Source organism: Strigops habroptila, chromosome 9 (genome assembly GCF_004027225.2).
Source record: "Strigops habroptila isolate Jane chromosome 9, bStrHab1.2.pri, whole genome shotgun sequence".
NCBI lineage: Eukaryota > Metazoa > Chordata > Aves > Psittaciformes > Psittacidae > Strigops > Strigops habroptila.
In genome coordinates this window covers 37161830-37186265 of record NC_044285.2, presented here as the reverse complement: position 1 = coordinate 37186265, position 24436 = coordinate 37161830, and the positions used below count along the sequence as shown (strand labels likewise).

The 24436-nt window shown below is 37.5% G+C and overlaps 1 protein-coding gene across 1 annotated transcript in view; it reads right to left on the bottom strand.

Annotated features, from left to right (window-relative positions):
• Positions 1-24436, bottom strand: part of DACH2 (dachshund family transcription factor 2) — a 293462-nt gene that overhangs the window by 62404 nt on the left and 206622 nt on the right. Inside the window, 2 exon segments of the mRNA XM_030497302.1 lie at positions 5570-5742; positions 8551-8706. Coding sequence (XP_030353162.1) covers positions 5570-5742; positions 8551-8706 — 329 coding nt within the window.

Below are 24436 nucleotides of genomic sequence, written 5' to 3'. Positions count from 1 at the left end.
TCGCCCCAACATACTAGTTTCTCTGTTTCAGCGAATAAAAAGATAAAAAACTGCACATTAACTTCTCCTTCACTACAGATATAGCACAGAATTAGCCTTTTAAGAAGCCAAACTTAGAAACACAGAATCATTTTAGGTTGGAAAAGACCTTTAAGATTATCAAGTCCAACCAAAAACCTAACAGTGCCAAATATGCTTGCTACTTTAAAATAAAAGAACTATACCAACTGCTCGTGCATAAAATAAGCACAGCATTTTACTGGAAGGACTGCTGGACCATGTCCGTGGCCTGGAATAAATCAGCAAAGGATGCTATGTGCTACATGTGTTTTCTGCCCACACTGACATAACACTGTCTTTCAAACAGCTGACATTTATAGATATACTCATCTTCTCATACAAACAGAGGCATAAGGCACAGGGCAAATTCAACCTCTTAATGCAGGGCTACCCCAGTGACTACACGACTGGAGCTGCATTACAGCTCCAGCCAGGGAGGAGCAGAAACTCTTGCCCCTTCCTACTCACCTGCAAGGTAACACCAACTCAAATTACTGTTTCACGTGTCACTCCCCCAGCATATTCTAGTACCCATTTCAGCAATAACCTGGCAGCAATGAACACATGCTATGAAACAGGACAGAATCAATCTAATAATGAGAAAAAGAACTTAAATTTTACAGAAGTTTTATTTTATAAATGTAATATTATGAAAGCAATTCAGAATGAATTGAATGCACAGAGAGATACGAAATTAAATATGTTACACATTCTGTAACGAGAAATGTTTTTATACCAAGAAGAATTGTTTCAGAGTATTCTGAGATGGCCACATTTTTCTGGCTGTCAAGTAAATATTATGAATGTGAGTTGTACAGCACACAGAAAATAGCACCTCTCAGCAATAATTACACAGCCCATCTGTATTGTCTTCAGGGAATTTGAAATCATGTCATATACATCCTTTACAAATGCTTTAACAATCCCACAAGATCAGGAGAACAGAACACAAAGAAAAGGAGACTCCAAAATCTCTACTGGGCGGGGCAGCATAAGAAAAAAAAGCATGCAAGCCGCGAGCGTGGAGTCTGTATCACACTGTACAAATAACGCTTTGTTCTGTTTATCAGCAGACAAAAATATTCAGCCGGAAATTGTGTAGGGCTGCTGTGAAGTACAAGATTCCAGTTTCCCTCTCAAAACAAAACATTGTGTTTCACCTAAAATGTCCTTTTTTTCCTTTTTTTGGAGGGAGGGAGGTGGGGTTTTTACATTTTAACCTTTTTCCTCTTGGTTTTCCAGCTGTATTCAACAAATGTGCCATTTATCCCTACCTGTGACCTGGACAAGAGCAGAAAGAGAGAGAGAAAAGTAGGAATACAGCAAGCATGAGGGAATGATGACAGAAGAAAAATGGACAGCATGAAACCAATTTGCAGAAAACTCCTACTCAGGAGAAGCACATCTCTTAGCAGCTCAGAAAAGGCTGATGGAGAGCCAGAAGGAAAGGGAGAGGGAACGAAAAGGAGGAGAGATGGAGAAGGAAGGGTGAGCCATGAGCAAGAGGAGCAAGGAACGTGCAAAATATGTGGGATGAACAGAACAAGAAGCAAGGAAAAACTGGGATAAAACGGAAAAAGAGCCTCTTGGAACTCTGGGATAAAAGTTTGCCTCATTACCTCAGTACTCTTTTGATATCTAACACAAAAGGGAGCAGCTTAAGGTCCCTGGTTTGGATTTGGTTCCCACAATTTCAGAGTTATCTCCCACCAGCTGTTTCAAAGGACATCTGGGAAAGTGGCCTTTCAGTACTTACACAAAGTTTCACATAGTCATAGCTCCAGAAACTCCAGCTCTCCTTATACCTCTTCCCCAAACCTCCCCCTGCCCTGTCTCCCTGCCTTTTGGCTGAAATTATACAGTGTAAACTAATACGTTTTTTAATCATATAAGCCCCTTCTGGCTTAACCTGTAGAAATCAAGACTTTGGAACTGATGACACTACCTTAACACTCCTGCTGCCTTTACCGTACATAGCCCGAGGATCCGCCACTCGAGGCCTCTATGGACAGAGAGTTGCTACATGGGCATGGTCTTATTCTGTCAATGAACAGAAGACCTACTCCTATTTTTGCTGTGAGACCTCTCTGTATATTTGCAATCCATGTTATGTGCTGTGAAGTCTCAACTCCTTTGGACCCAATTTCACTTAAATGACTTGTTATGATTCAGGTGTGCTTTCAGCATTCTGTTACATTGGTGTTCTCAGCATACATGTTTACAGCTCCTTTATGATAAACAGTGTAATATGCTGTGAATGCATAATAATAGTTGTATTATTTGTTATAAAATCAGTCATCTTCATTGTAGGTCCACTCTAAAATAAAAATCTTAATGTTATGTAGTTACTGCTCTCTGGAGTTGAGTTGTTCCATAAGCTTCAGTGAAAAATCCTTTCTCTTTTCTGTAAAGGCCCCATTCAAACTTTGCTTCTGAAGACCTAAGAATATTGTCACCAAGTAGATTTTTCTGAGTTATGGGAACAAAACTACTGGATGAGAGTAAACTACTATATTTATTCACTACTGTTTCTATCCTAAACCACGATTCGAGTGTACTTCAGCTAAGTTCCACCCCAGACTGGCCCTCAAGACCAGGCTGGCAAAGCATTTTACACCTAGACCAATGACTGGATGGCAGAGTTCACCCAGCTAAAGAACAGTTCTGGAAAAAAAAGAACTAACAGGACAGTAGACACAAGAGGGAGAAGAGAGACAGCGGTGAAGTCAGTGTTACTGTCAAATTTTGTGTTTGCCACCTGAGACCCTCTATTATACAGATTCTTCAGAACCATTCGAGCCAAGTTTCAAACAGAGAATCTTTCAGATGCATAGTAAATCCCTGAAAGATGGGATTTATTACAGGGGCACTGTCAGAACTGCAGCTGTAGTAGTGCTAGTGGGTGCTGCTATAACCACATCAGGTTATATTATAGATTGCTAAGAAGGTTTAGTGAGCCTGGCCATTGTGCCTGCCTAATTTATAGTGTTCCTGTCAGGAAGAAATCAAGTTTCATAGTTATGACATTTCTTTCTGGAGCACTAAATGTTAACTTTGCTGATCATGCATATCTCAGTAGAACAGCTTATTTCTAAATGGCAAATGTGATATAAAAAGCATAATGACTTCATCCAAAACCTGTATAAAGCAGCTGATTCTCACACCTATAGAAAACAGGCCAAGTGGTGTTTTAGTCATCAGAGTATGGAAACAGATACACACTCAATATATTCAATTCATTTCTCCCATTTTAAGTAATGACATGAGGCTGGAATTGCAGTCTATCTAAAACTAGTCATTTTTGTACTTATTAGATGCACTTAAATAATGTTATATAATAAGAGTAATACTGCTGACAGATAACAATAGTAGCAATGGATTTCTTTCACATGTTTGTACAAGGATTTTGTCTTAATCGGTCATCATTCAGAGCTAGATGATTGTACGTAAGGGTAGGAAAGGACAAAAGGAGCCTCACGCTCTCTGTAATACAAAATTCAGCTACCGTTTCAGCACTGAGAACAAACAAGAGGAAGATGCAGCATCACTTGACAGGTAAGAGTAACAGAGCAATGGATGCACATTTTCCCTCTGTCACATTAGCTACTGGTGTGTTTTCCTCTACATTATGTAGAGGAAATAATTCCCATTAAAGTGCTAGTGAGACCTACTGCCGCTGCAGAGAAATTGTGCATCCTCTAGTGCAGGTGCTGAGGAAAAAACAGCTGTAAATGAGTAACTAGGATCAGCAAGGGCCTGCTAAACCTAACTGCTTCCAAAAACTAGTTTAGATTAGAAAGAACTAGCATTGCTTACAAATACATATTTAATCTTAATTTTGACATACTGATAGCATTTCAAATATAATGAAAGCATATTCTACTGTTGTATTTAAGTTATGGTTTTCTCAAGAGGTCTCTGAACAGTTAAAGAAAAGGTTACTGAGTGAAACGAATGGAACCTCAATTAATTTCTAACAATCCAGTGACTTGCATTAACTAATGGACAGTTGGACATCAGAGGTATCACGTTTCCCCTGCCCAGTCAATAACTGTGTGGACATACTAATGATAAGGATTTTTTATAGATCTTAATCCTAAATAGTTCCTAACTGGAGATAGCCCCCCCTGCATTTTACCAGCCTCCCAGAATCCACAAAAACAAAATGTTAACAAAATCCAAGTATTAAGAACAACACACTGGCCATAACTTGGAGTCTCAGTAAATAAGAGAAACAACCTGAGGCAGTTTTGGAGATGCTTAGGGCCAAGAATAAGATCAGAAGAAAAACAAAGATCTCAAGAACCTTAGCAACAGAGACACATAACGTTTTATGCTACTGTAATGTGACAGAAAAGATTTGCTTTCTTCTTTGAAAGTATGTTGATATCAGTAAATACACATATGAAAGAGAAATGTGGTTGTGTACTACTAATTTCTTTCCCTACTTGATGTAGAAACGAAAGTTCCTATAATATTGGCAACAGAAGCTTTCTCCACAATAAAATAATGAAATTTGATAATTAAGCTGTTTTACAATAAAGATATGTGATTAATTCAGCTAATCAGTGAGAGTTACTAGAATAAAGCAACTCAGAATTTTGGGATTCCAGACTGATGGGGATACATGAGTGTAAATGAGCACAAGTATCAAAATGAACAGACTTGTACCTCCCGGAACAGACAGCTCTACAGAGCTCACAGATTTAAAAACCAAGACAAATGGATTATAGTAACTACCTTTCAAAGGTGACAAAATTTTTGCCAACAGAAACATGCACTTGCATGAAAATACAGGTGAAAGACTCATAAAGCCTTTCATTTTCGCTCAATAAAAAGAGGACATACTGTGTTTTAGAGAACCCCATAGCACTAATCCTTCACATGCACTGATCCTGTATTCTTCTACTTTGAAATTTTCTTGTCTCAACATATTTTTAATGTGTGGCAGTTCTGCAGCTCTCAGCACAGGCATATAATTTCCTTAACAACCTGCTTGGAAGAGACTACCAGAAGCCTTTCGAAAGTAGAACCCATTTTTATCCAGCCAGAAGGATATTTAGTGTGGCTAGCGGAGACTGTACTCACTAAGGTACTTCTGATTATTTTCTTTGCTATTAACCTGTTCTGGAATTGCACTGCACTAGAGTTTCTGTTACATTCTATAGCATTTTCTTGGAAGTTTAACATTACATTTGATTTTAAACAACATTTTAGAATAGCTTTTGAGCTTTCACAGATGCAGCCCTGTTTATTCCCCTAGCCTCTAGTGAGTGTTAGTTTCTGGTTTTAATTACATTACAGATTTGTAGATGGAGCAGATCATCTTAACTTTTTGACTGTACTCATGGGCATTTCCTCAGACTGAAGCACTATCAGGAACAGCAGACCAGGTGTGCTATAGGCAGTATAAGCTCTTAGTTATCTTCCTTAAGAAAGTCACTGTAAATTTTTTTGCTAGCCATGAAAAGCCTTTTATTTTTTTCTAAGTCTTGTATATGACTCTTACCTTTATAACAGAGGCCCCTGCCCTGGAAAGAGGACTGTGCATTTGGGCTGCTGCAGCCATGTTAGCTATTGTATTGAGGTGGTTCATCTGATTCATTGCCATTGCGACCGAAGCAGGAGGTAGGCTGACGGGAAGCAGAGGGTGGGGCATCATCATAAACGGCAGGTCTATCCCTAGAAGAGAGCATGGACAGGTTATGTGTGTCGGTCCCTCATTTTATAACCCAACACCCTCATTTTTAGAGTCTGTATTCTACTGGACCATTGATAAGTCAAACAGTATTACTGCGTTAATAATTTTGATGTTACATAGGGATTAATTGTCTTTGCATGCCAGAAAAGGCTGTATGGTTTGCATTAGGGAAAGAAACATAGAGATGTAAAGTAACACAGTATGAGCAAAATGAATATACAACAGTGTGTAAGTTCAGTGATCTCTATTAAGAGCAATAAAGAAAAAAACCCCACAAAACATGCAGATATTTGCATCTTTTTCCAGTACATCCAACAAATATTTATTAATAATTTTACATGATAATATACTCCTGCTAAGTCCTCTTACTATTCTTAATGCACATACACAGCAATCTGAGACTAGGTTTTTATATTAGGACTATTTCTTGAATACAGGAAGCTGAGGGTTGGACTACAGACACTACTGAACTGCTATACAGGTGGTCTGTGATGAACATGTGATGAGAGGTTAAAATTGTTGCCAGAGGTTTTTTAATTTCCAAACATTCATTTTAAATTGTCTTCTGCTATAGAAATAAAACAATTGAAGAAAGTATGAAATTCATTTGGACCAGCTTGCAGATCTTGACATTGCCAAAAAGGTGATGTTGCTGCTAGCAAGAACTGGATTCTCGTGTTTCACTACTATCTATTTCAGTGTGTTTATTACTTGTTGTATTTAGTAATGACTACAATGGAAAGCAAGACCAAAGACATCAATTCACTTAAAAAAAATTGTTAGGGTTATTTGCATGTAAGAACTCATTAAAGAGACACTTGAAGCCACCTTTGGGCATCCAAAATTATTTTTTCAGAAAAAAGAGGACTAATTCACCCAGAGAAAATGTCGTGTCATTTTCTAAAATGAAATGTAGATTATCAATTCTCATTAAAAAAACTCAGGTACAAGTAGTGAATAACATAACCATATAACTAGTCTAACCATATGCTATTTGATGTTTAATATTCTAAAAGTTTTTTTAACTTTTGGCTTCTATCTTGACTATTCTGACTGAGAGACTGAGAAGACAGTCACCATTTGGGTGTATGACAGAACCCACAACAAAAAATATCACTGACTGATATAGCTTATGTTATTCCAATATGATTTGACTATAGCGATATAAAAACACCACTGTGCCCACCACCAAAGGCAAAAATGTATTTATTCTTAGCTCTCACACTATTTCTGTTTAGCTTGAGTATATCATGATCAACAACTGTGGTGTCTTATGATTCACTATATACTTTATATGATGATCCACGCCAATATTAATTATGATAAGTAATAAGCAAAGCCCACATACATCTCCCGTCAGTTTAAAGCATACTGACAATCTCCTTCAGTGCTTACATCCATAAGCCTTTGTTCCCCTGCATGTCTCCCTTAACAGCCCAATAATCTTTCCTCATACTCTATAGAGTTCCAAAACTCCCAGACACCATCTGGCCACATTGAGTTGTATGTCTACTTAAAGTCCAATTGACATGCAAACTAAATGCAAACTACAAACAGAATTTAACAGCACATCACCAGTTTTAAGACACAATCCGTCAAACATTTCAGAGGACTATGAAGAAAATATATCCTACACTTGCAAATCATTGGACATAATGTCTGACATTCAATAAACCCTTTAATAGCCTATAGACATTTGCCTACTACAAAATCTACTGGAAAATATCTTTAAAGTTTTCTTTAACAGCAAAGAACCTGTATGCAAAATATATACAGGTATAGAATTATGCAAGAATCTCAAATGAAAGAATAAACTACAGTGAATGTGGGTCCTATGATCTAGTGATTCCTAACTACTGACACTTTAACCCAAAATGCCCAGGTCCATACCTTCCCATGAACAAAGCAGATCCATATTGTAGGAGTCATTTCAATGGCTTTGATTTGTTCAAGTCTGGAGCCTTACACAGGCAACAAAGAACTATCTGTTCCTAAAATTGTGTCATTCATTCATTAAAACAACAAAAAATCAACTTTCAAAACTTTGAGGATGAAGAACTTGAACAAACAAAAAGAATTCAGAAATAGTGAGACTTTCATTCTTTATCCATCACAATCTGTTAGAATTAACTTCTCACTAATTTTTAAAATATTAATCCTCGACATCTTTCTCGGAATAACTTTCCCTTCCTTCCCTCTTTGGGTGCAAAGGAGAAGGGGAACTGCTGGCTTCGTGCTCATTTCCTTCCTAAGGTATGGAAGAGAGACAGGTTTCAAGGGAGCCTTAAGTTCCAAACCCAAACTTCATCTGTGTCATTTTGTTCTACTTGCTTTGGATAGCTGGGCTGAATGGATAACCTTGCCCACACCTGGCAGGTACAAGGCAAAACAAGGCAGAGGGACTGCTTCTGCTACCATTTAAAAGACATTTTGCATTTATTCCTGACTCTCATATCTTCATTTGGTGGTCAGCATTTTCACCTGGCAGAAAATTTTTTTCACATAGCTAAAATTTTAAGCAGCTTTATGGCTATTTTCCCTTCAGCCCAGGCCATGGAAATGTCAACTAAGGACTGACAGTCCCTAACCCAGCAGTGGATGGCTGTATCCCAGTGGGCGGTTTGGACATGATGCACATGAGCAGCAGACAGTGAGAGGACCGACCCTCTGTCACTCATGTGTATCATCCTTCTCCCCACCTCTGGGATGCTAGGAAGGAACACAAGCCCAGCCTCCAAGCAAGGCTCCTTGTACTTCAACCCCCCCCCCCTTAAGAGCACAGTACATACTGTTGGTGAGCAGGTGATTCTGCTGGAGAGGACTGAGCGGGTGTGCACTTCCAAGGCTCGACTGCCCTGACAGTGTGGGATGACCAATGCTGTGCTGTGATCCCGTTGTAATAGGAGACTGAAGCTTGTCTTTATCCCAGGAGGATTCACTTCCACCTGCAAAACAGGGTACAAACAAACCATAAATGGCATCTACTTTTCTTTAAAGGACATTTTGCTTGGTTAGCAACAAGCTAACACTCTTTGCATGGCTAAGCACCAAGGACAAACACAGCACCTGAAATGACACCTGAAGTTTTTTTAATGAAGTAATAAATACGCACCAGGCAAAAAGTATTATTAGAAACTTTCGGCATCACCTACCTTCGTAACACTCATTTCTGGAAACAGGAAAACCTAAATGTTTAAAGATAAAACCATCCAAGTAAACATCAGTCACAATTAAGTAAATAAGGCAGAAAGAGAACATCTCAGACATAAGTAACCATCTCCTGCTATCACAAGGAATCAGGCCACCCAGTCCCTGCCAGACACTAATCCATGTCCACCCTCGGGCCTGTCAGGTCTCTCACTGCTGTTAATCCTACAAGAGAGTCGCTCTGCTATTCAATCCCTCCAATGCTCAACGAGCATTCTAGCTTAAATTCATCCCTGAACAGGCTACAACAATTTACCCTGCTGCTATGTTATCTTTGAGCTTAAAGAGCTTTCCTTCCGCTGCTGGCTTTGATCCTGGGGATGTCCTAAGTGAAACACTTCACTTTGCTAGGTTAAACAAGCCAGGCACTAGGTTAGGCTTGGAAATAATCAGTATTCAGGAATTCAAATTTAAAGAGTCCAGATATCTATTATGCATAGTAATTACTGTCTACAACAAAAACACAGCATAGCAAACTAAGCACTCGTGTTTGGTCTAGAATATCTGTTTGGACCTCTGTGGCAATTTTACAGATTATAGTTTTCTTCAGAATTACACTTATACACTTGAATAACAACAAGTTCCTTTTAAACAGCAGTTAAGCAGACCATGTTAGTGAATTCTAAAATACATCTGGTCCAAAATACGAGACACCTAAAAAGTAAGATTAAGCATTGCTATAGTTAAAAGATATTTTCAGTACACTCCCTTCCCAGACACACCCAGATTTTCAACTAGATTATAGATGGTTATGAAAATGCCTAACTGCAGTATTGACTTTGTTTTGAATTTATGAACAAGAATTTCAATTAGAATAAGTAAATAGATTACTGCGATGCGGCAGATAGAGGCAGCAAACAAAAAACATTTTAATTGAATATGAAAGTAACAGAAAAATTCCATTCTTTATGACAACACGTAGCTAATAAACATGATTAATACTGCTAAATGCAAAAGTTTGAAAGATCAATGATTGAGAAAAAAGGAAAACGCTCCATCATTTTAGCACTATGTCCAAGTATGAATTACCTTCCTATGAAAGATTTGTAATTTGTAAAATGATGAGTAATACACTGACAAAGAAAGATACACTAAATTATGCCATGTGATATAATATAACATGGCATAGTGCAGTAATTAGAAGAACTACTACAGTGAAGGCTGTGTCAGCATCTTTGTTATTTAATATACTGTATATCAGCTCATTCAAATAACACTTGACTGCTACTTTGTATAGAAGTTGTTAATTTTGACTATTGTGAAACAAACGTGGTATTATTTGGTAAAGTATTTCTCAAGTTAAATGTGTAATTTTAAAAAGATTTCCTCAGGAAACGCTCAGTGTTTGGTTTTACCAAATGAGCTTTGTTTTTCTCCATATGCTTCTTCAGTAAATTTAACCTTTACATTTGATTCTTCCTTAAAAAACATATTACATGTACCTTAGCATGACTTTTTTGCTTAGAAACAAATTTCATACATGTAACTTCATGTATCAGGGCAGTGGCCACAAAAATTGGGCACAAGACAGCTTGTCAGAGATTACTGAATGGAAAGAAAAAAATCCTTGAATCTAAAAGTCTGCCTCACCCCTGTTGTTTTTCTCCAACATCCAACCCCAGGCACAGACGGTCTAAGCTCTTAGCTCATTTACTTACTTCTCGAAGTTTCTCTTCTCTTTCCAAAGCCTTGTGCATCTACCCACCATACATCCATGGCCCTTAAGCTCTCTGTGCAGAGAGCCCTACCAGCTCTCTGTGTCCAACTTTACAACTGTTGCACATTCCTGAGGAAAGTACAATTACTCCTACTTTACAGTTGGAGAATTCCATAGCAAAGAGAAGTGACTTGCTTAAGGAAATACAGGAAACCTCCAATGGAACGGGAAACTGAATTTAAATTATATTGTACAGTCCAAATCAGTGGACCAGTTTTCCTTACAGATGGGGACAGTAATAACTTTTTTCCTGCAAACTCCACTTGCAAATCTGCTCCAGTACTCAGTGCCAGCAACACAAGAATAAATTGCAATACACTTATCTCTACAGACCATTCTTGTATTCTTATGTTCCCTATCACTTCTCCTTAGAGAAAGTAAAAAAAATACTGCTGAGTGTATGATGTATAATAAAGGAGCATGTTAAATGAAATGTATCCTGTAGTCTGCAGCATACCACAAAGATAACAGCTTCAACATTTAATCTGGACTGCATATCCTATGCAGTAGGAAGCCTCTTAAAAAGAAAATAATAATTAGAACTTCTTCTTACCTAGAACTGTTCAATTGTGAAGTGTTTTATAAGGGCAGTATGATTATTTCTGAGTGGGAAAGCTGAGGTGCAGAATTACGAAGCAACTTCCTCCATGCTACCTGGCAGACTAATGGTGAAACCGGAAGAGCAGTCGGATCTCACGAGTCCTGCTCCTGTGCTCTATACCACAGACACTGCCAATTCATCCTACCCACAGCCCCTTTGCACAGCTGAAAAGTAACGGTTTTAAAAGAAAACTTGCATCCTTCCCTGCATTATCTATTCCCATGCAATAAGAAAAAATTAAGTATAAATTAACAGCAAGCCAGAACTAGATTCACATTATAAACCAAATATGTAAAATGCAAACCTGTGGTTATACACTGAGTCCTTTTACTGTCAGACCACACTTTAAGAAAGTATTTATTTTTGAGCATACAGATTTTCTTATTTAGTAACACAATTGTCAGCATTTTTGTCAGCAAATACCTATTTGATATATATACATATCAATGTATATATTCAGATTCTTTGTTACCATAACAATTAGAAGCAAATACATCTATAAAAAGTAAATCTTTCTTAATACTTTAAATTTAGGTCTAGCCACAATTTTTTCAGGAGATTTCTGTTCATCATCATTTTTAGTCCAAATAGGTGCCAGGCAAAGATGTCATATTTTGATTCTAAATGCTGCCTTTGGTATGATTAGCTTACAACTGAAACGAAAATGAAACTTTATGATGTGAGTCACACCATACACCACAGACAAACAGATGTATGGCAGTTGAATTTTTTTCTCTCATGATATTCAGAAGGTTTGGTATTTGAAAAAACTTGTATTAGGAAAAAAATAAATTCTTTGTCCATACTAAGCTAGTGAAGGATCTCATTCTTTTTAATATAGGGGGAAAGGAGTCTAAAATTAAACAATGATCCATACTACTGTAAACAGAGAGATGGATTTCAAGTGATTTCTTTTAGGTATATGTGAAACAAAAAGGGAAAAAAATACATGAAAGAAGAAAGCAAACATACAACACTAAGGAAAATGAGACAACAGCAATGGGACTTACCTATTTCAGATGAGGGGAAATGTAACTTTTTATTTAAATGAGAAAGAATATCCTATTTTAAAACATTAGTAACTTGATTCATAAGTACCATAGGAATATTATTAGAGCACTCAGAAGTCTGTTGATTTGTCAAAATGCCAATACATCATTCATATACTTTACAAAAAGCTTTATGTTTAACACTATTACCCACTACCCATATGACCTTCTCTCCAACAGATAAAACTAAAGGACAAAGAGGTAATTTTTCCTTATCTTGTTTGCATTCTAGTCGATCTTGTCCCAGAACAGATTGTACTCAGCATTAAAAAAGGGCAAGAGAGACAAGAACCTCCATCTTCCAGAGCTTCTGATGGTTGTCAGAAGCAAGCACATTGACTGTGGTTTCCTTAATGTAGCCATGCTGAAGTGAGAAGAAAAAGGCAGAGATGTTAGCTGGCCAGCTTCCTAAAGGACCGCAGAAAGCACTGGCTGCCCAATGGCAGCTGAAGCAGCTGAAAAAAGGTCTGGCCTGCTTCAAACACCCGGTTCAGGCCACACAGCAGATGTGTGGTGCACAGTTCTGATCCCGGATTTGCAGCTAAATGCACAATGTGGATGAAAAAAAAAAGGCCTGACTGACTGCACCATACACTGTCACCTACAGGAAACACAGTGCCCGTTTCGTGGGGCACAGATAAAGATGGAGTCTACATGGATTTGGTAAAAGGAGCAGTTATTTATGATATACTTAACTATCAAAGTCTGGTATTTGCCCATCTTAACAGGTTATTTGAGAGAACTTATAGTTATCAGTGCACGAATTACACTTCTGTTTAACCAAGCAAAAGCAAAACTAATGTAACAAACCCCAGCCCATTCACTTCTAAATTAAAATGTGGTGAGAGGTAAGCATTCCCTTAATGTCATTTTACAGCCCGGCAGCCAAATTCTGTATGTCTCTGTTCCCACGTCCCAATGAACAGTGAATTCAGATGAGTTCAGATGCACAGAGAGTTAAATCACAGGTAATACAAACAAACAGGTAAAATCAGCCTAAGCAATACACACGAATGCTGCTGATGGAATCCACTGCAGTCACAGAGCCACTGTGAGGTCATTTACAGTCCTGTACATGTCTGTAAGCAAAGCGCCTCTGTTTAAGTTTCATTTTATTTAGTTAAAGGAAACGCAAGAGATAAGATCAGTTTCATTTTTCTTAAACTGCTGCTGCTCACCCATTTTAGTAATTTTATAAGAAAACTCCTAAAGCTCTGTTTTCTAGTAATAAATCTCTCTCTGCATTTCTGTTCTTCAAAGGAAAATCAAACCAACTGGTTTTGGTGAAGACATATTTGTGGTGATTAAATTAGTGTCTTGTTTTTAAGTATTGGAAGATCTCCAGAAAGTAATCAAAGTCCAATTTGGTGACAGTTTCTTTTCATTTGGTTTCAAATTCATTTTATCAGCCTTAAAACTGTCTAGTCTGGCTAAATGAAATCCACTCTGTCAGAGGTATCTTTGAACTGAACCACCACACTGCTTCAATCTCTGTCATTTTATTTTTTGTTGCGATACATTTCTGAAGAATTGAACTCAAATTGTGAAAAGCAATACCATCTCCACTGTCCAATTTTATTCTAAAATTATTTTTAAACTTATTTTTCCAACAAGCTGTTGGGCATATTAAACATAACATCAGCTGCAAAGGAAAAAGTATTCAGTGCACTGCTATTTCAGCACTGAGAATATCAAAGTACTTATCACCTCCAACTTCTTTCATAAGTGTCCAGCACACACAAGGCCTTCGAATTTTTTTTTTTTGCTTATCTAGAACCCCAGTACTCCTGAAACAACATGGGCCTATTTGCCAGCATTCCCAGCCCCAGTATTTTCAGGTGTCCCAGACTGTTTGCTTTTACCAATATCCTTATCTCACCTCAATACTGGGAAAAATGGTCACTTTTTTGGCCTGCACAGAATATCCTCTGCTGAAAATACTTCAGCCTACAACATTCCATCAACTCTACTCATGGTATCAGCACATGAATGCCCCAGGAAGAGAAGAACAAGTAGAAAACAATTTTTGTCATATCTGATAAACTGAAAATCTCACTACACTAAGGCTGGGAAGATGCCACCCAGGTTGTATGCCTGGTAAACTCACTTTCCCATTAGAAAAACATAAAACTGCTCCTGGTCAGGATTATGACCCATCTCACCCCAAATTCTGTCCCTCGTATTGGCAGTAGATGATGTTATTTATGGAGACCATGCAAGTGTGGACAATTTCTGTGGCCCCAAATAAACTTTCTTACTTTAAAATTGGAATGAGATTTTTAATCAGCCCCAAGAGCATGACACCCATCTGAAAATCTAAACGGAACATTTGCAATGCATTTAAAGCTTTAAATGCATTGATTTGTTTAGCTGTGTGTATTCGGCTCTAACAACTTCTGGATTGTGCCCTTCACAAAAGCCATGGAAGTGTGTAGGGTAAGATATTAAAACTCAAGAAATCCAGTGATGGCTTTACTGGGCTACTTCCAAAAACTTATCAAGTGGTTCAGCAGATGTAATTACTGCTTAGCCCTGCCAAAGCTTTGAAATGTGCCCATTAATTCAGCAATTCCCAATCTGTCCATCAGTCAGTCATACTTAAAAAATATGTCTGTCAGAACTTAGGTGAAGTAATCTGTTGATAATTATACAATAAGAAGGCATTTGAAATCTGAATATAATTTCTAAACTCTTTGAAAAGTCTTAATGACAGCAAAATCAAAGTTTATTTCACAGCAAACAGGATACTGATGATAAGTGGGAATATGTCAGAATATTTGATGCCAATTTAATTACGAACAAATAATTCCAGGAAGATAAATTTTCAGAAGATAAAAGCACAGACATAATGTTTATTTAGGAACCTAACCATCCTTCCCAAATCATCAATTGCTTCCTTTAAAATTAAAAGAGAAAAAGAAGTAAGGTGGTGGTAAATACAACGTGTTCTGAAGTTCCCGACTGGTGATTATAGTGCTAAAGCACAATATAAGAACAATAAGGTAACTCCTTATTGCCAGTTACCTTGGAAAGCAGGACTGTCCTGCAATGGGCAGTATAAAATCTGCTCTCTCTCCCTTTCGAACAACAGACTGGGTCATGCATCCCTTTATATTACATACATGGAAAGGCTGATGGCTACTAACATACGATAATGTTTTCTCCTACTTTCTAAGACCAGTGTAGAGAAACTACTGGCTGCAGCAACAAAAACTTCTGGGCAGAACAGTCTTCTGTAGACAACTGCTAAAACATGAATGGCCTTTTCCTCAAGTAACCAATAGTAAAAAAATGTGAAAGTGTGGCAAAATGGATGAAGAGATGCAGGGAAAAGAGCAAATGCAGTATGATGTAAGAGACTAGTTTTATAAAAATACAAACTGCTCAAAGTGGCAAGACCTTAATTTAAACTCAAAATAGCAAACATACCTCAACAGGTCAGCTGATTCGACCAGCTGATACCAGCTGACCGTAGCTTACACCACCAAAGCAGCCCATTAAAGTTAGATGTAGCAAGATGAAACATCGTATTTCTAGATACAAACTATTATAATAAATTTTCATTAAAAGGCACTAATACTCAAAAGCGCCACTCAAAGTTAGCTACCTCTACCCATTCTCCTCTTTTCTTTTGCTGATTTAGTCATGCATTAATATTAACCAAAACAAGTTGCCTGACTCGGAAGGAAAGTGACACACTGGAGAAAAGCTCTGACAATTAATAAACGATGCCTTTGCTTCTTTGTTACCCGATCGTTAACCATATGATAATGGAGAGGGGGAAAGCTTGTAATGTTTATATCAATAGTTAGATACTGATGGCTTCCGAAATGGAAATTAGTCACAATATTTCAGGATGGAGGCACAATATAACTAAAGGAATAATGGCTCCCAGAACGACTGCATATAAACAGCTACAGCCCATCCAACCTAATGCCTCGTCTCCAACATGGGCCAAAAGCAATACTTGCTGAAGAGTTTAAATACAGAGAAAACCTATAGTGACAATTTCCCAGAATACTCTCCAACAACTTTTGTGTTAGGAACTTCCCAAAGCAGAGGTATTTTCCTTGAATTTAATAACCTTTAATAGATTTTTTTTTTTTTCTATTAAATGGATGCTAGTTTTCAGCATCTATAATATCCTGTAGCAAGAAGTCCCACAGCTTGCCTATGCACGGTATGAAAAACTACCTCATATTATTTGGAGGGGTTTGGGGGGTTAACCTGACATTTGCTGCTTTCCTCTGATGTCTTCTAGTTCTTGCAGTGGATGAAATAATAAGTAATAAAATCCTATTCAGTTTCTTCTATACAATGTACAGTATCATTCTTGGAGTTATAGGATTTAGAGTTGAAACCTGAACTTTCTGTTGGAGCTATGTCAATGTCAGAAGCATATGCAATCCCTTTCCTGAGAGATAATAAATGACCTCTATTCTCTGATGCTCAGGTACTGTTGTAGGAACCTCAGCAAGTTTGAGCTAGTTAGCAGACAATGTACTTTTCCATTCTCACTGGAAAGCTGGGTCAGGGAGACCCTACTCCTGACAGCATACAGACTGTGCTTTTGACAGAAAAGGGCTTTCAAAAATCTGCACAGATCATTATTTCAACAGACATGATGTTGGTGAACTCAAAAGAGAGGACAACCATTAAATGTTCAATACTATTTTGAAAACAAATAGTTCAAAACTATTTTGAAAGGTTTATGATTCATTCTTGCGCAACTGATCTGCATCCTCCTGCACTCTGACGGGTTATTGTTAACATTTTTAGTAATTGGTTTGTGACTTTATCCCTATTTGTTTTCCTATACAAAGATAAGAATACTGTACTAGAACATGGTATCCTGGGTAAGGACCACCAGCAAAAAAATTAACTCTCTTCTACTACAGGAGCAAAGTCTGCCTTCAGAAACACGTATGTTTCATGGAGAGAAATAAGGTCAAAATTTTGGTCTGTCATGTTTTTGTTACTATTGATGATGCACAAGCCAGAAGTAAAACGGCTTAACTTTCACATCTTGAAGAGAGTTTGTAGGGCTGCCTGCCAGGAAGGATAAAACATACATCCTCCTAAACACAACAACTGCAGCCAGCAAGCAAGGAACTAGGATTCAGATTCCAGTGATGATAACCATTGACCCTTCACTCCCCACAAACCAAATGTTTTCTGCCTTTGGGATTTATTTTTTTTTACTTACTTACTATTTTCCCATATTTAACAACTTACTGAAACAACCACTGAGATGCATGTCCTGTATATTTTGACTGTAACTAGCCAGATAGTTTAGCTTGATTTTGAGAGACTTTGAGAACATCTTGACAACCATGGCAGATAGTTAATACTATGGTTCAAAATCATTCAAGTTTCAACAATTTATCATTTACTATTTCTTTTAAATAATTAAGAACAGTTCATGTTACAGATTGTAATCTTCTGAGTTAATCTGTAGTGACATAAACGAATTATGTACCTATAATATTTTCAAAAACTCCTAATACTGAAAGAACTCAAACATGGCTTGAAAGAATTAAATAGTTTGTGGCACCTCATACATCTGGACAATATTCTAAACCTCTGCCAACTTGAAGCACCTACACAGAACTTAGTGACATTGGAGATTTTAATAGAGAATGAGAGGTTGCAAAAGGGATACCCATCATCCATTTCTATTCAAGCTGAATGACTGCAGAAGCTCTCCAACGAGATTTTACAGCCCTGGGTTCCATGAACGATCAGTAAGTGCTGACACTTGCACAGTTTCAACAAGCTGTGTCAGTATGTGGAACATTGGCAAGGTATATACTAATTCTGAAGATGCACCATTTTTTACATCTGGCATTTGATTCCTTGCACTAAGTTATTACTGACTTCCAAAAAACGTAGAATGCTGCCAAAACCAGGAGAGCCTTAGAGTAAACCTAATTCACATAAAAGGTCAGCAGTGAAATCTACTGTGTTTCACTTACTGCCAGCCTAAAAATAACACACAAAAAAATCTTGAACTATACTAGCAGCCAACTTTGTACTTCCTTTAAAAATGGCTTTCATTTTTGCTTATAGTAATAGCAGAATACATACGTACCACAGCACTTGGACATCTGACAGGTTCAATCTATCTTTGATTTTGAGAATATTTTCTCATTCAGCAAACCTAGTCATTAGGTGGCTCTCATTTAATCTCTAGTGCAATTCTCCTCAATGAGCTTTGCATTAGCTTCTCTAAGGAGCAGGATTGAACCTCTAGAGAAGACTAACAGTGCCTAAGAAACTATTCAAGAAAACACAGCCTAAATTTGTTGTGTATAGGATATTCTATGTCTTCAAATTGATAGTTCTTTCTGAGGTATACAAAACCATAACAACTATCATCAGAACAAACATTATTAAAATGTTGATATTAATACCAGATGAAGTGAAAATATTTCTGAAAAAGAAAAAATGAGAAGCTTCAGCAACAAAATACAATAGCACAGTGCCAAGCTGAGCTTAACTAAGCTTGAGGTTTTGGACAGGATTAATTTCTGCTTGTGGTATAAGTATGCACCACCTTGATTATCATTTAAAAAAATATTGACAGCTTGCCTTCTCATACCAATGCCTAGTAACAAATTCCAAATGTTTTGTCACATTTCTTGTGAGCAATGCCATCTGCCAGAGGTGGCATTTCATGGCTGTTTACCCTGACTCCCTCCAAGAATTCATCTGCCACTATCTAATGCTGCCTGAATAAAGGGGATTAAGACTCTGATGCAACAGAGACTATTGATAATTTGGTATAATTGGGAAGAAATGAAGATAAATGAGGTTGAGGATGGAGAGGCAATTAGCTGAGCTGCCTGTACAGCTGTGTTCTCGGCCTAGCTCCCCTGGCCTTTTCTTTGGTGAGGTATGTGCAAATTAAACATAATGACAAATACACTCTTCCCAAAGCTCTTTAGTTTGGGAAGCTTAAAGATATGATTTTCACTTCTGAGATCCTAGGCAGTTTTCAGTTGAAAAAAAAAAGAGAGAGAGGGAAATAGTCATACTCGCTGTTGAGATTTTTAACCAGCAACACACTTTGTAACAGCTAAGATAGCCTTGATTGCTCCACAACTCCAGATATCTTTGATACCTGTATTTGGTGTCTTCTTCTGTAAATACCCTCTATCCATGTAATTGGTCTAACAACCACCCCAGAACATGATCCCCCTGACATATTGATTCTTTAATATCTAGCCCCACATTTTGCAGCTGGACCTCCATTTTTAATTGTGCTAGCTTTGACAAATACTGGTCAAAACCCCTTAAACAGCATGTCTACAATACACATTTTGTTCTACAAAATCTTAGAAGTGATGTATTTTCAGTCATAAATATAATAGGAAGACAGCTACCCACATATAAGCCTTATTTCTAAGCTATATTACTCAGGTGAGGCCAAGTAATCAAGCTTGAATACCTTGAAAGGTATTTAAATCCAAAACGAACCTGGTCAGACTAAAACCTCCGGATCGGAAGGCACACATCTGCAGCCTAATTTGTAGTTCTTGTTTCACATACATTGAGATATCTTCATACATATAAATATGTGCACATAGTTTAACATAAACATACAAAAAAATACATTTGTCACAAATGTTTGTTTCAGATAATATCCTAACATAGTTTTCCATAAATGTCAAAAAAGGTAACATCCCTTTCAGAAATAAAACTAATATTTGCAGAGGCAGCTTTGGCTTACAGACATGTTTGCCTAACTATCCACCACATGTGAATTTTCTGCTTTCACATATAGGTGATTCCATCTGAATTAGGTCTTAGATGAAAGATTTCATAAATAGCACTTTTTCCTGCATCCATATTGTCCTCAGCTATTTTAAGAAATTATTTTATGGATCACTTGAAAAATGCTCTTTAAAGACAAAGCCTAGTTCCTACGCATAGAAGGGATTTTGGTAAATTTTGGAAGAAAAATGTTAAATGTCCTAGAAGAAAAATATTTAATAGATTTATTTTGTAATATTAATTTTCATCATAGTTACCTTGTAGAGTGCAGTTCTTTGGTGTATTTTCAAAGCTAAAACCACAATTATCCTGTTTCAAACTCACAGAACTTCTGCAAAGTACAGTGTCTCCTCCTGATTTTTTGCATATGAAAAACCTTCCTCAACACCATACTCTTCCCTGCTACCCAGAGGTCAACCAAAACTTCTGTTTAGCTTTATCTAATGTACTTTTTTATCTTGGATTAGATTTCTACAAAAGACAAAAAAAGATTCACTTTTTATGAGGCAAAAATGCCAAGAGAAAAGGAAAAAAAAAAAAAAGAATAATTTGTACTTAAGTCTTACTGAAGCTGAAAATTGGGCTGAGATTAATTGTTCCTTATACAACAAAACAACAGTTCAGAATAGTGATTTTTTTTTAATTAGTCTGCAATATTCACATTGCATACATCACACCTCTGATCTTTTACCAGAACCCTCTTCTCATCAACACTATAAATGAACAAAACTATTTGCTGCCCATCTTCTGGCTTGACACTTTATCAAAGTGTTCCAAGTTAATCTTTAATCTTGTGATTGACTGTGTACAGTGCACGCATCGAGTAGAGCTTTGGCTTTCCACTGGGGAACAAATGCCCGTGTCCTGGCTGGAGAGATGGCAGCGGCTCCCCTCAGCTCTGCCCTGCTTCCTCACACCTGCACCGCAGCTGTACACACTTACCAACACTCATGTTGGCAGCCTCCACCTCCTGGGATCACACAGGGTTGAGTGCACTCAAACAAAGCCAAAATACACATCTCTCTGGGTGCTCGTGACGTGTGTCAGCGTTGCTGCAGTCACCAATGCCCAATCCAGCACTTGCCTTTTATGTTGCATTTAAGAAAACCGCTGCAAAACTTGCCCGATCTCTTTACACCTCAGCATGCCCCTTGTCCTTCACCCACAGCAATGGCACTAGCTGCTGTATGAAGAGCAACTGCTGGCTGAGGGCCACATGCTCCAGCCAGGCAAAAGGAAAAAGCTCAGGGGGGATTTGCAGAAAGTGCAGAAGCCGCAATGCAACGGGGAGACTGAAATCTGGACAGTGACCCACCTAGGTACCAGCAAAAGGAGAAAAAGGATCAACTGCTCCCTAACTTCAGTAGGTTACTGGACACAGAATGGATGGCAGTATCAAGAATACTTCCATAACCTAAAAAGTAGCAAGAGGCAGTTTCTGCCTGAGCAAGCCAGGAAACAAAGGAAAGGCAGATGATAAAACAGAAATGCACACATGAAAATTTTTACACTAGCATGAACAAGACAAAGAGCTGAAAATGAAATATTCTGTATTCCATGTTCATTTTGCTTTGTTTTCCCACTTCCACATTAAAGCACCTGGGTAAGTCCCTCTTCTTTTCCCTCCATTTCATATAGTCGCTCCTCAGAGGCGGGTGCTAATTCTCTTCACATCAAACTCCCATCCCCAAACCATAAAATGTGACACGATGACTGCAAGCGATTAAGTGAGGCCGTCCCTAAGAAAATACAGAGTGTTTTTATAGAATCCCTCCTTACTGTTTTTCAAATGCCTCTGTGATTACAGCTGTATTACGAGGCTGAACATGAGTTCTGCTCTTCTCAATTCTGAAATTCAGACATAACTAATCCAAGTATAAAAGTAAATATACAATAAAAAACAGCTTTTTGACTGCTAGAGGTGTTTTTCTTTATTTATCTGTACCCTACTTGAAAATCTTGCTCTTTTTGCTATTTGATAAAGGTACCAACAGCAGTATTATGTAAGATTTCTAAAGTTAAAACAACACCACTACTACAAAGGTAACCATGATTTCTCAAAAGTGAACTGGGAAAGCAAAAAAGAAGTAACTGAAGGAGTATTAGCAATTAGTATCTTTCTTAGCTTACTGAAAAGTTATCACGAATATTCATCTGCTGCGCTTCAGGTAAGTGTTTTAAAAGTGGTGCTGGAATGGTTTGTATCTGAAAAATGAAACACATGAAATAGCTGGTAATGCTCTTAAAGGACCTTCTTAGAAATCACAGAAAGTTCCTAATGGACAAAAACATTTTTCTGAATAAATGCTACCCCAATCTACAAAGTTGACTTGAAAAGATGTAATTTGTGGCTTACTACGAGGTATTTGCGGAAAGGAGCTAACACACAACTCTAACTCATGATCGACGATAATAGCCACAGATCTCAACAGATTTTCAGACCTCTCTGGTATATTCTGAGAACAACAATATCAAAAGGTTCCTCTCTCCAGCACTGCTGGTGTCAAGGTTAATGAGCTAAAACTTGTTAAATTCATATTACCAAACTAATGACTTTTTTATAGTCTACTGCATGGATCTTGACAGGCTAATGTGGAATATTGCTAGCCTTAATTGAATTAAAAGTTACTACATGTATACAATTAAGATAACTAAAATTGGAAGAGCTGTGAGGCAACTATCTAGAGCATACTATTGTCACGTACCTGAAGTGCTGCCACACATATACTTCAAATTTCAAATTCAACCCCTGAATTCAGACCACATTCAACTGCAAACATGCAGAGGAGAGGAAAGAGTGGCTACCAATAACCCCTAAAAAATCATTCATCTTGATCCTCATAAGCTCCCTCTTCAGCGATTGACATGCTGGACCAGAAAAAGCCACGTAAAACTACAGAGCCTCAGCTCCTGATGACTGTGCAAAAGATACGCTCAACAGCGGGTGAGAGGAAATTGCCTTATTCCCAAACCGCTCTGGCTCGGAGCTGCCCGACAGCTACAGAGCAACACACGCCTTCTGCTGAGGTATCTTTTTCCATCAGTGTCCTTCTCCTGATGAGGACTGGGAATGCATGGCTTTCTACCCATCGCAAAACCCTCTGCTGCATGCTGGAAGAGCCCCTATCTACCAGGGAATTTCCTAAATTATACGTGTGGAAAATGGGAGGATATTGAAAATAGAAATTTTCTTGGAAAGTAAAAAAACCAGCCCCAATGACAATTCCAGGACAGATGTGTAAGAAGTAGGTTACAGCAGAACAGATGTGCAATTTCAAACTTTCAAATTTGAAATGATCTAAAAAATGTGAATATGATTTTTAATACTTTTGCATCACCCACACCACACGTTAAGACAGAGGGGAAATAAATGCTTAGAGTCTACATCCAAAACAGACAATGAACAGCAGAAAAAAAAAGAAGGATATTTAATGAATCATATTTAAAGGGAAAGAAGTTATGAAAAATAATGGCATTTGTAGATGATTAAATTCTGAAGGTGAGATGTTGTATAACTGCACCAACCATTTATTTCAGTGCCATAACTGCTTCTAATAAATAAAACACTTTTTCTAATCCAAACAGAAGATTCACTGCTATCTGATGACTTGGATTTTCCATTTATGTAGTACAGGGGCAGGGTTTGGGCTGTAATTATTCAAGGCAGTTTCAAAGAAAGAAGAGCTGTTAGTTAGTTGGATGGAAAATCAGTATCAGTCGCTAGCAATAGACCAATGCAAATATTTCTTCTACAGACAGAATTGCTGTGTTTAAATTCAGAGAGGCTCATTAGAGATTATCCTCCTAAAAATAAGATACCTCGAAGTTTTACACAAATGCCCTTCTGTTTAGATAAAATTTTTCTATTAAAGTTCAATCTCTCACTAACACAGAAATGTTATTTAATACACAGTATATACCCAAACACATTTGGTATTTATAAAAATGAAATTAAAAATCTTACTCATGATAGCTATTCTAGCATTTTCTGTAGGACTTTTCTCCCTGGATCTAGGATTTTACAGAGAAACGGAATAAAGTTGGATTAAACTTGCATAAAATACCTACTTTGTCAAAATCAACAAAAATACAAGAGGTCCTGCAAGTTAGGGGGAATATTTCTCAAGGATGAAATGCCAAAATCCCCCATTACATCAAATTCTTAGAGACAAGTCAATTAGAAAAAAGATCCACAGGAATCATAGGAACTTGCAAGACACTTCTTCCTACTACCTTTCCAATTTCCAGCTGAAATATGAGAAAATACATCACAATTTAACTAATATTATATGCCTTACAGAAAAATGGGAAAAAGCAGCCCCTCG